The sequence below is a fragment of the Ornithodoros turicata genome, chromosome 3 (assembly GCF_037126465.1).
Source record: "Ornithodoros turicata isolate Travis chromosome 3, ASM3712646v1, whole genome shotgun sequence".
Lineage (NCBI taxonomy): Eukaryota > Metazoa > Arthropoda > Arachnida > Ixodida > Argasidae > Ornithodoros > Ornithodoros turicata.
In genome coordinates this window covers 12,470,460-12,482,894 of record NC_088203.1, presented here as the reverse complement: position 1 = coordinate 12,482,894, position 12,435 = coordinate 12,470,460, and the positions used below count along the sequence as shown (strand labels likewise).

Genomic DNA, 12,435 nt, shown 5'->3' with positions numbered 1-12,435 from the left:
CTTACTGTCACTGGGATGATATTCCATGGTCATCCCCGAGATAAAAGATAAGGCCGAACAAAGGTAATGTGGACATGTGATGGAAGAGCATATCTTCCAACGCGTGCTATGTCCAAGTCATAGCGGGTAGAACCTTGATGTTGTTTCCCATGCACATTTATTGTTGAGTCCTTAAGGGAAAAAGAAAAAAAAAGAGAGTGTGCCCTTGTGCAAGATGCTGTCTGCTATTATCGTGTTTGCAGTTCTGTTCGCTGGTAAGTACAACTTTTATATGACTGCATAAGTATCTATAATTCTGATAGAAATTCAGAGAGAATGTTATGTGTAGTTTGAGTGCGAATTGTGCAAGCTCCGTCATACGAATCTTTAACTGCGTGTTGAATTATAAGCACCCAAACAAGCGTAATAAGCAGCTGTGCAGGCACGCGCCGCGTAGTAAAACGCATGTAATGCTCATGCTAATGTGCTCATAAACCTTCGTAGATAAATGTCCATACCACACAATTATACCAGAGAAAAACAGCTACAGTGCTGCCACGATAACGTCGACATTCCTCGGATTTGGGTGAGTCTTCCAAAGCGGCTGAGAATGCCACCCAGCGGTGACATGTTTATCTTGGCATGGGTCCATATAATGCCTATCAAGTATATTCTATTCACATACTGCGAAATTTCGAATGTATCGAATTTGTATATGTCAAACAGAAGTTCCCAATAAAATCTTGCCTGAAAACAAGCGCATTAAAAAAGGAAAAAAAAAGAATGAAATTGTTTGCACTGAACTATTTATTGAACTCTACGTGCCATGCACGCTGTACCTGCACTACCTGCACGCTCTGAAGTTCTAGTAGCATCTTCGTAGGGCTCTGAACACTAGCTCCCTCTGTGTTGAGTGGAAGCACCCTTTGCAGAAACGAAGGCCCCTATCCGGGTTATTGAGGCTATCGCTAAGGCCACCATGCCTGGATGTTGTGATACGTTTTCGCGATCTTCTTCACACCTTTTATATAGTTGCCCATCAAATGCAGTGTATTAGCGTAGTGCGGCTTAGCGTCCTAAATGTGAAGTGCACAGCTGTGCTTTGGCGCGACAAAATGGCGGATGTCATAGCAGACGGCGCGGGCTGTCTCCACGCAACACAGAGAGAGCTACTATTCGGACACCCTACACCTTTATGGAACACATTGACACACGCAGACTACTTCGTTCACTTCACACTACACAGGTACAGCGAGTGAACAACAAACAGTAGCAGACCAATTTATTGAAGACGTCCTCGCGTACAAGTTGCCTGAGAAGATGGAATCAATGTCCTTGAACTCGATTGCAATCCAGCAGTTGACGGTGCACGTGAATGCTCTGAGCGAGAAGATTCCAGAGAGAGACATTATTCTGCGGAACGGCAGAATCGACAACATGGCGCGGGAGGTTCGCCGCCACGCTAAATGCCGGCCTACTGGTGCCGATTCGATGGACTGTTTCGTAACAATAGATGGCACTGTAATCACATTTCAAGGCATCGAGAGGAACCGAGTGAATGTCGACTTTGAGATAAAGGTATCTCACAGCGTCATCGATATCACCGTCGTTAGAGGAGAAGGTAGGTTCCAGGTTCAGGAGGGCCTTTCACGCCTGCACTGCGACAAGGATGAGGAAGTAATCATAGTCATTTCGCGTTGCCAGTTATAGTTATTTTGCGTCCCGAAAGGGACTAATGCGCGGACGTTTATGGAAAGTTAGGGACTACTTGGTGCTGGGGAGTAACTTTCAGGGGACTAAAATGGGGAGTGATTGTAAGAACTGGGGTCTGCTTGATGTATCCCTTCTTTTTAACTGTGTTTCACCTGATTGGAGTTGGAAGAAAAAGAAAAATATGGAATTTCACCTGATGAAGTGCAGGCTTTGCATGCGAAGTCGTTAAAGGTAATTCCTCCGGGCGCTCCAGTCCATGTATTCATCATGTTTTTCACTGTACCACCTGAGTGGATTGCGTATATCCTTCCCTTCGTCGCCTAAGTATTCGCTACCAATGAAACCACAACACTGTGCGTCGTGCAGGGATGCTAGTGTCACCGTACGCGTATGTGCTTTTTATTTTATTTATTTATTTATTTATTTCACGTAGTATTCTCTCTCTGTGCAACCCGAAGAAAATCGTTGAAGGAGCAAAGGCAAAGATTGTTTCTTCTGCGCCGTGAAAGCTGTCCAAGCTGTGTAAACGGAATATTTCAGAAAGCGAGAAGACGCCCTATAGGCTGTAACAAAACCACAAAAGTCCTGATGTCGCATACACTGAAAGCGCCGTTTATCAAATGCCTCTCCCCAGTGCGTTAGGCAGACCAGCCGCTCCATGAACGGCTAGCTCAAAGAACATTGGGACAACGTAAATAATGCGCTTTCTTTGCTCCGCAAAGCGGGTGGCATATTAGGGAACAGCTTCTGCAATTATGCGTTCCTTATCATTACAGACATGGGCAGGCGAAATAGTCCGGGCGGAAAAGATAGCTGAATTGGAGGGTTCAGATTGTATTAGCGCACCCTCCCCTCTTCACTTGCCTTTCACGTGAAGAAATGGCTTTTCATAGATTGTGATCACGATTGCGAATTTAAAGCAGCGGCCGGAGAGGCTGTGTTCGCTGATTGTCGAGATACTTGATGCGTCGAGATGAGTAATCGAAAACCGTCTATTGGACAGCGTTGCGCACGGTGCTCAGCGCTCTCCAATAGACGCGTTGGGATTATTTTTCCCTGCGCATCAAGTTATCTCTACATTGAGCGAACGTAGCCTCCCAGGTAGCAATACACTGGGGTGGGTAGGACGAGTACAACGTACCCCAAGTGTAATGTGTTGTTGTATTGTTTGGGACACGGTTGTCTAGAATCTCGAGCCTGTGGCCGACGAGTGGTCCCCTATCGGCGATGTCGCGCACGAAGGAACTATACCAATACCCTCATCGAGGGGAGGCCGCGCTAAACCGCTCTCCCTAGCAGTCGACTCCGAGTATGCGATGGTACTCTCTCCCTACAGGTGGCGCTGCGTGGCCTTACCTCTGTGAGATCGCATTGGTGTAGTTCCTTCGTGCGCGACATCGCCGATAGGGGACTGCTCTGCCACGGGCTCGAGATTTTAGACAGCCGTGTCCCAAACAGTACTTAGCCTCAATATTGACGGCGGCACCTGCTGCTCAGTCTTCGATTGCCAAACTGGAATAACCTGAAGTGTAGTGAAATTGTAATATTTTACCTTTTGCGTTCACTCCACCTCTTCTCTTCACTTCACCTTTCTCTGCTGAAGAACTCCCTTGAAATGATTTCTTACACACTGTATCCGCGCTCCTGCCATAGCCGTCGGGGCTGCATATAATCTAAAAGGAGTTAAAAACCGGGCTGTGTGGTGGAACGTGGACCAGCGTACGTGAATTGTCTGTCCGTATTCCCCCGTGCACTGGAGTGATGACGCTTTGAAAACTGCATAATATATAAACAAATAAATAAAATACGCGCATGTCTCTTGCAGATGGTAAAGCAACGTTGAAGAGCTTCAACGTCCAGGCAGTCTATCCGTGGGTTTACAAACCAGTCGAGTTCTCTGCCCTCAGCGAACAAGACATCATGTTAGAAAGCAACATGAAGGATTTGATGCGAGAAGTTATCCGGGGCGTCATAGAGAATCAACTCATGCGGGCCTTGAAGGCCGCCCTAGAAGCCAAGACATTTCCCGCGCTCTGACGCTGTCGTCTTCATTTCAGACCAGTGTTCTATACGCAACGCTGTTGCAGTAATCGATACTTTTTTCCGGTATCGGAGTGCGGATCGGGACACTTTTTTAAATCGGTATCGGAAAAGCATTTCCGTCACAAATTTATCGTAACGCGATCTCCGTATCGTTATCGATACTTTTTTAGTGCCCCCATCCTTTCTTCGCTGGTCCACCTAGTGCTCCACAATAAACCTGTGGAAACACCAACGTACTCCGTATCGGGAATTAAATCAAAATATGTTTTTTTTTTTTCATCGTGTATTCCAAATGGAAGTCGCGTTGCACATATCTCACTTCTATAGTTGATCATACGTTCGTGGCACATATTCCCAGCAATGCGTTCCTCTCTCATAGGTGGCGCTTGCTGAGGTCCATGTACAAACACTGAAAAGTTACCATGTACCGAAAACTGAGCTTAGAACGTCGTAAAAGCGTTCGTTGCTCAACAGAAAAATTGAAAGGTTACCGAAGTGCGTGTTGCGAGAAACTACAGGGTGTTCAAAATTAAGCTTTCACGAGCGCTACGCAAACACAGCGATGACAGGAAACCGGATGATAACTTTACGCTACTTGTGTAAGAAACAGGTGCTGTTAATTATGTAGCACCTGTTTCTTACTCAAGGAACAGAGAAATAGCACCAGTTTTCTTTTGTTCGCCTATTTATAGAGTGCTGGTGAAAGCTTAATTTTGAACACCCTGTATATACGCAATATTCTATTTTACCGCGTTAAACAGGAGTGAGCCGTTTATTCGCATGGTGAAAATAATTACTACCGAAACCCTAGACACGTTTCGACTACCCTTGTTGCCATTTTGTAGAGGAGAAAGAGCGAAATGTAGGATTCTGCATTGCGGGCAAGTATGACGCAAACATTCATCCTTCTTAATTGGAAACGTGATACCTGACAAATTTGCGCCGGAAAGAGCAATTGCGTAAGACTTTTCGAATGTTAAGTTCGTCAATTCCACGTCCGAATAATGTCTGTGATGAAAACTGTCTGCGCATCTAATCGAGAGGATGAAAGAGTAGTTTAAAATGAAGAAGAACACGTCTCTTTTCCATGGGGTGTACCGTTAATACGGGTTGGAAAACAACTTATCTCGCCGCGGATAACAGCGATCTATCATTACCGAGTAGTTTAGATTGTATACATGTTAGTCTGCTTTGACAGACTTTCACAGTGAAATGAAACATTTTCCGTATTGGATTCCGCATCAAGTCTGATGGTTCCGTAATGGTAAGTCATATCTGGCATTTACTTCCAATAGGCCTCCAACCATGAGTTATGACGCATAAAGCTAGACTCTGTACTATAGTCAAAGATGGCGGAGTCGTTACTCACATACAAGGTGCTGTAATGTGATGATATTTGCTTAGACGAAAAACATGGCGCTTTCGTATCACTCTCGCCACTTACTCGATAGTTTTGCTCTCGTATTACGTGAACTCGTGTAGATGTTATCTAAGCTCATCGTGTTTATTGAGACCCGCTTGAAGGCATCCGTGCGCTATATAATAATTTCGCCGCATAACATGTTCCCGCACAACTATAATCCCAAATGACATCGTCATATCTCCCTTATTTATTGAAAACAAGAGTCGTACAGGTTGGGACAAAAGTTTACGGAACACGCGAGCGGCGTATTTTTTCGTCGGTACGACACCTGGCGGAAGCGGGTGAGTTCACTGCTTCGGAGGGGTGCAAGCGTGCGATGCCAGAGACGCAGCGGTAGTTCCGGTATCGCCTGGTTGTTTGGGAAGTGGAAGCTACCGCTGTGTGTCGCTAACAGCGTACCCTTCCACCCCTCCGAAACAGTGAACTCACCCGCTTCCTGCAGCCGCTAGGGTGTCGCACCGAAGAAAAAGTACGCCGCTCGCGTGTTCCGTAAACTTTTGTCCCAACCTGTACGTCTTCTTGTCACACGTAGATGCAGTAGTGTCAATTGTCACAAAAAGGCGTACACAAGCGCTTTCCACAACTCAGGACTAATAAGGGTACCATTCTGTACAATACGCTACGAGAGTACGTTTTTACCCATAAGAGAAAGAAAAGGTTGGAGGGGGGAGGGGGGGGGGTCAGGGCAGGATCGGTTCGCTGTTGTTGGCCATGCAGAAGTGGGGGTCGTCACAACTATAGCAAAAAGAAAAAGAAGGAAAAGACGAATGGAGGATGAAGGGTGGAGATGCGTAGAGGGTGCGTAAGTTCGTCGGGGAGTGCAACGTGTTAGAGGGGTCGTCGAACAAGACCCGCCCCCTGCAGGAAAAGAACAACGTTTCTTGTTTTAGCGGAACGCGGAAAAGGTTGGAGAAAGCACGTGACACAGCGTTTGTCCACTCAAAAAGCAGCAAAAAGGGGGCATTCGCAGCCGGGCCACAGCACTACACTCTAAGAAAAAAGGGGTATGAAAAGATGGTAAGTTCTATAGTTACCACCTAGGTCAACATAGCGTCTTATAAAGGGTGTAACAGGGTGGCAAAAGCTATTATCATATACCCAAATTGCTACAGAACGGTGTACGCCCCCCCCCCCCCCCCTCGCTCACCGAATCAGAAGCGGTAGCCCTATCTGTCGTGGCAGAGTGTAAGGTAGCAGGTGGAGCTCTGCAACTTTTTAGGCGCAACATATGCGACAACTATTACCTCCGAAAAGGTGTAACTACTCCACTTAATTTTTCTGGGAGTGTATGCTGAAGAAGATGAAGCAACGTGTGCCTGACGTGCATTCACCTTCCATGGTGGCGGTGGTGGTGATGGTGAAAGGGCTTGCCGTTGTCGGCCTCACGTATGTGGGCACCTTGCGTGTATTTACGTGGTACCTTTCTTGAGAGCGATCCAATGAGACCGGCCTACGCGCACGAGGGGAAAGGACTACGGGGCTGCGCGAAACGCTGACCTATACCTGCATAGCAAATTCGCCTCTCCAACTATCTACAGGGTGTCCCAGAAAACGTGTCATCGAATTATAATAAAAAAAAACTACGCCACCTAGAATCATGCGGTCAACAGCATTTGTTCTTATTAGGTTTTTGCCACCTCCTAATGTGAATGTCATGTACTCCAAGTTTAATTATGTAAATATTTGCGAACTGAACTCGGAAATTTGCCAAGTAAAGGTCACTTTTTTACCCCACCAATATGAAGAGCGTGCCGAATTCACTCAAATTCATGATAATGCACAGTGATATTCACGAGCTATCCCATCGGAAAAAATAGCCGAATCTCATGCTTTTCGGAGCACCGGACCATAGCGCGCGATGACTTTTTGAGCGCAATCGCTCTCAGTGCGACGAAAGGAGGTTCCGAAGCCAGCCCACAGAGTGATAGTAGAAAAAGTAACAGTTCCTAAAATTGGGAGAGGGAAAGCATTATCCCAGCGAAAGTCGGACGTGATAAGCCGTGCCTGTTTTATCTCTTTCTGCGATGTCGGGGAGGGTTGGGTTCCTTTCGTCGGACTGACAAAGATTGCGCTGAAAAATTCATCGTGCGCTATTGTGTGCGACCTCCGTAGAGTATGATGTTCGGCTATTTTTTTCCGATGGGATAGCTCCTGAATATCCCTGTCAATTATCATTAATTTGACTAAATTAGACACGCTCTTCACATTGGTGGGGTAAAAAAGTTACCTTTACTAGGCAAATTTCCGACTTAAGCTCGCAAAAATTTACATAATTAAACTTACGTTACACGACATTCACATGAGGAGGTGGCAAAAACCAAGTAAGAACAAATGCCATTGACCGCATGACTCTAGGTGGTGTAGTTGTTTTATTATAATTCAATGACATGTTTTCTGGGACACCCTGTATAGAGGCGCTCGCGTCGTCCTCAAGATGGTGGAGAAAAGAATGATTGCCGATGAATAAATCGCACTGCTTCATACCTTCTACGACTAGACACGCTTCCAAACTTCCCTGCTGTCTTAGTTGTTTTCGTTCACGCAGCTCCTGTGATAGTATATTTTTGCATCTTCCCCTTCTTCGACGTTGAATATTCTTCCCCGCAGTAGCTTTGCACTGGAGAATTGAGCAGTGCTATTGCTGTTTGAGTTCTGCAAGCCAGTAAACTCCATCGCACGCGAACGCAGGTTGCGACAGCTTCGAGTCAGCGCGAAATATACCTGTCGTCTGCTGTTTCTGTTATTCATTGAGTGCTTCTGCTGGGGTCCGCTATGTGGGGAGCAGTGCATGAGGTGGAGAGGCGAATAGTGTCGACCATCTAGAGTGTGCTACATCGGTTGAGAACTGGAACACCTCGCCTGGCGTTTCCTATTTTTCTCTTTTATTGTCCAGGAAGTCCCTAGCGTCTATGACGTCACTTCCCTTCATGACCTTGTGCTTGTTGCCTTCCTTCTTCCTGTGACAGTCACTGTACTGGCTCCCTAGAAGTGATATCTGCTAACACCACTTGTTACCTTCCCTTCTCGTTTATATATTTTTTCTAAATGTGCTCTCTTTGTTTTTTTTTCTTCTAATGTGCAGTATGTGCTCAGGAGGAAGCGTCCAGGGTCAACTTCAGTCTGCGGACACGTATGTCTAAAACGTCTTGCAAACCCGTAGCAAAACACACACACACACAACATATTCAGTGCTTTCTTGTTCAATGTCAACGTGATGTCCATGGGACGCCCTCGCTCACTGACACCAGTGCCACCTGTGGTGACAAGGATAAGTTATTTCCAGCATTTATTGAAGTTATTTCGCAGTTTCCTGCAGTTGTTTCATTAAGCATTGTACACACTCACTGAGGTAGGTCGAACCCACGATAGAATTCACACGATGACGTGTGAAATCGTCAACATCGTCTTCTACGCTTGTCGAATACTCTGGAAAAGTTTTCCTCCGCCCGCCACCAGGGAAGAAAGCCGGCGCCAGTGTCGCCGCGCTGAACGCTAGGCGAACGTCCCTGTGACCCTGAGTTCGGTTTGTAGACAAGAGAAACGAAAACGACAAGAGAAAGAGAGAGAGAAAAAAAGAAAACGTATAAGACAGGGCAACTCTGTCCTGTGCCCGCTCTGTTGTACGTTTGTTTGTTTGTACCCTAGTCCTAACCCACCCAACGCTGGCTCGCTTGCCTAATCCTTTTATGCTTGACATACCGAGTTCTTCCCGTGGGTCTCAGCCAGTTCCAATGGGAATGCGACAGACACGGCGATAGACGCTATACAACTCCTCTGGCGGTGCAGCCTGTGCGCACCGGAACTTTAGCTAATTAACTCTATAGAGTTAATTAGCTAAAGTTCCGGTGAAATCCATCCATTATGCAACGAGAAGAAATTTTAAACGACATCAAGGTTTGCTTTGCTTAAATCTACTCTAGAAGATGATGAATGGATACCTAACAGTGCCCTTAAACCGTACTAGGTTTTCCCCTGATGGCAAGCGCAGAGACGGGTGCCGCACTCTAATGAATTATGTAGCGAACGATATGTCATTTTCCCAAACGCGCTCTGACGTGTGCTACATCATGCTGCCTGCGTAAGCCCACCCTGAGATCGCCGTTGCACTCTTCCCTGGTTAGAGCTCAGTTTGGTATTAGTAATGGTCGGAACCACTCTGTTCTGAGGCGTTGTGAAAGGGCTCTTAGAGGTACCATAGGCACTATTAATATTTACTTTCTGAGCGACTGAAGGCTGTGGATCGAGTTGAAGGAAATTGATTCGTCACGGTAGATTCCTTCATCGTTTGCGCGAAATACAGACAGCCGGCAACACAAGTTGGCCAATGTATACGGGTTTCGACTGAAGCGGTTATGAGCGGTAAGTATAAGTGAAAACGATAATAAAGCTCACCAGGGGAAATACGTGTTTTCCTCATGGAGACGGAGATCTTCCAACAGGGGCAACACGGACAACAAGGACTGCCACAACTGGCCTGTATGTGTTTTCTTTCTTTATTTGCGTAAGGAGAGGTTAGCCTAGTCAAGCCAGCTTGCTACTCCTCTGTGATCCGATATTAGCGCACGAACGTTAGCCAAAACAATGCACTGACATTTTATTGGAGCTACATTCAGAGCCAGTTCTCTGGGCCAAAAAGTCTCGCACAACTGCATGCTTCACGCGCTCACCAACAACGCGCGCGAAACGGTCTTTCTTTCGGAGCCAAACGGACGAAAGACGGAAAGATATGACTTAAAATGGCGGCTCTCCCGAGCGGCGCGAGCCCGTCAATAGGAAGCCCTCACACTGTCAACGACGACGGCGGAGGAGAAGAACGCACATGCCGGCACCCTACTGCCAGCCAGAGCCGTTTATTAGGAGAGTTTGACGATTGGGAGGAGCCTGTCTCAAAGCGCGCCATTTGACGTCACTCGATGGGCGGCGCAAAGGCTAGTGGCGCCATTATGGATTGGAGCTATCACCTTGGAATCTCCCATTCCTCCATTTTGGAGCAGAGGCACAGCATTGAAACCAGGGGGTCGAACTCGCTCAAGGAAGCATGACCACAAGGGAGCTGCCATCCGTTGGTCATGGAAGGCGTTGCCTTCCGTTGGCTGCTTCATTCCGCTAAACTTGACGTGCTCGTTTATCCTGAATTCATCACTTGCTATCCAAATTCGGCGTACTATGTGCGTATCTCATATGTATTTGTTCAACAAATAAGCAGTGAATATTTTTCCACTACATCACTTGCTTGTGTGCTGTCGTTCATTCGTCACGTTATTATCACGAAACTCGACAGACCAGAGCATGGAACGGCGGGTGGTTTCGTTTTCGCCATTTCCGGTTCTTGTTGGTTCGCAGTGCATCATGAAGATGACGGTTTACTGTGTGTGTTCATCTTTGGATTACTGTTGTCTTCGGAAATACATGCGTACAATCGATACGATGGGTAAGGATTTATTGATTTCGCTTTCGAAGCATGCCACTTCAACACGTCATAGGCGGTAAACATCTTCATCCGTGTCGGTGGAAAGCAAAGAGTTGGTGGCGTCGCAGGAAATCTCACAGATAAAATATGATTCGAGTTTTATATGACGTTTATCTTGTGAATCTGACAGCATTACTCAATTCTGCACGTATTCAAAAGCTTCGTACATACTCGACGCAGTTACACGGCTTGCCTCGCTGCCTACGCTGGACGTCGTTCCCTCAATCGGCCCGTCTCTCCAGTTTGTTATCCCACGTGACTGCACAGGGTGGGCAACAGACGGAGCAGCTCCGCTGTAAGTAGGGGGCAGAATTTCGTCCACTAACACTGTCCATGACCAACGGATGGCTGCGCCCTGGTGGTCACGCTCAGGGATAGGAGAATCCCATTGACGGCGCGTCACGTATGTTATCTAGAGTCTTTATATTTGAAACCACCCCACTGCCGCCGCGGCTCGCCTTTCATCCCGGTTAAGTGGGCGGAGCGATGGCGGCTCTGACGTCACGACGGCTCTCCATTAGCGGGCGGCAAAAGATCACAGAATGGCCAAACTCACCCCATAAACGGCTCTGCTGCCAGCGTGCCCACAGCGACACCTGGTGGGGCGCAGACCAGGCGTACTACAGCAACATCAGCAGATGACACTATTTTGCGATGCGTCCACAAATGCACCGCCTTAGCGGGTGCTCAAACAAATGGTTGCTCTGTGTACCTCAGGTACAACGCTCGGACGCGGCGTTGCTTGTATCCAGTGATACTTTAGTGACAAAGATAAGTCCTCCTCAAACGCTCAATTATTCTGTTGAACTTCACGTTAAAATTCCAGAGCGCGCAGGGCTGGCGGAAAGCTTCTGGCAGGTCTCATGACTGCCTCAACCGTGACAAAGCCTACACTACAGGAGCTGAAGTGTGATAACGTGAGGATAGAGAGGTAGCAAGCGAGCTGGTGGTATAGACCCATAACTTAAAAACCCGAGACTAGGGGACAAAAAAACAACAAACACAAAGTCTCTCTTTTTGAGACCTTGTTTGTGTTTGTCGTTTTTTTTTTTTTTTTTGTCCCCTAGTCTCGGGTTTTTAAGTTATGGATGTGATAACGTGCTCGCATTACCGATGGAACAGTTCCACTGACAACGTGTTAGTGTTACATAAAAGTAATATGAGTTAAAGGCCATTTTTGCCTTATCGCATTCTTGTCGCATATTGTCGCCCGGACCGCATTCAGTATGAACTGCTCTAGCGTTACGTAATCTGCTTTTTGTAAAGCGGCATTGATCCAGACAGCATGGATTGGCATTAATCTGAACAGTGCGCTGTCAAGATGGACCCCGGCGTAACAAAAAGAGCACAACAGATGGCTGCCAAATCATTTGTCAAAACGCTGTCTCATCTTTCTTTCTTTCTTCTTCTCTTTTTCCTTTTCAGTCTGTTTTGTATTTCTCGAGCGCCGTCGGCACACCCTGTACGGCATCGTCCCGCACGACAGGCAAGTCGTGCGGTAAAGCGCGCTTGCATAAGGTAATGAGAAACAAATCGCGGTAAGGATATTACAGTTACAGTAACTTCGTTATAGGAAACCGTCCTGTGTTCCCTCGGCTGTTTCAATGAGACCTCCACGTTATGCAATATGTTCTTCCATTAGCACTATACTAACGTTTTTGTCGTGCAGCTGATATATGTTCTGGTCAGACGATTTTAACGAAAAAAATTGGCCAATAACGTTCGCCCGCATGTCAGCAGAGGATCGCAAAACATATCGCGAAGAAAAAAAGAAGAAAGAAAAGCAGTGATCCTATTAAAAAGGTGA

At 46.7% G+C, this 12,435-nt stretch overlaps 1 protein-coding gene across 1 annotated transcript; it reads left to right on the top strand.

Annotated features, from left to right (window-relative positions):
• The first annotated feature begins 92 nt into the window (after positions 1-92).
• LOC135388098 (uncharacterized) lies at positions 93-5,046 on the top strand. The gene is made up of 3 exons (XM_064617419.1): positions 93-254; positions 1,226-1,600; positions 3,518-5,046. The coding sequence occupies exons 1-3, from the start codon at positions 215-217 to the stop codon at positions 3,727-3,729; spliced, it is 627 nt and encodes a 208-aa protein (XP_064473489.1). The 5' UTR covers positions 93-214; the 3' UTR covers positions 3,730-5,046.
• Positions 5,047-12,435: the final 7,389 nt, after the last annotated feature.

What these genes read in the sequence shown, in the direction of transcription:
- LOC135388098 (XM_064617419.1), top strand. Translation starts at nt 215, where the DNA reads ATGCTGTCTGCTATTATCGTGTTTGCAGTTCTGTTCGCTG. An exon ending in GTTTGCAGTTCTGTTCGCTG is followed by an intron (nt 255 to 1,225) that starts GTAAGTACAACT and finishes CACACTACACAG; the next exon opens with GTACAGCGAGTGAACAACAA. An exon ending in CACCGTCGTTAGAGGAGAAG is followed by an intron (nt 1,601 to 3,517) that starts GTAGGTTCCAGG and finishes TGTCTCTTGCAG; the next exon opens with ATGGTAAAGCAACGTTGAAG.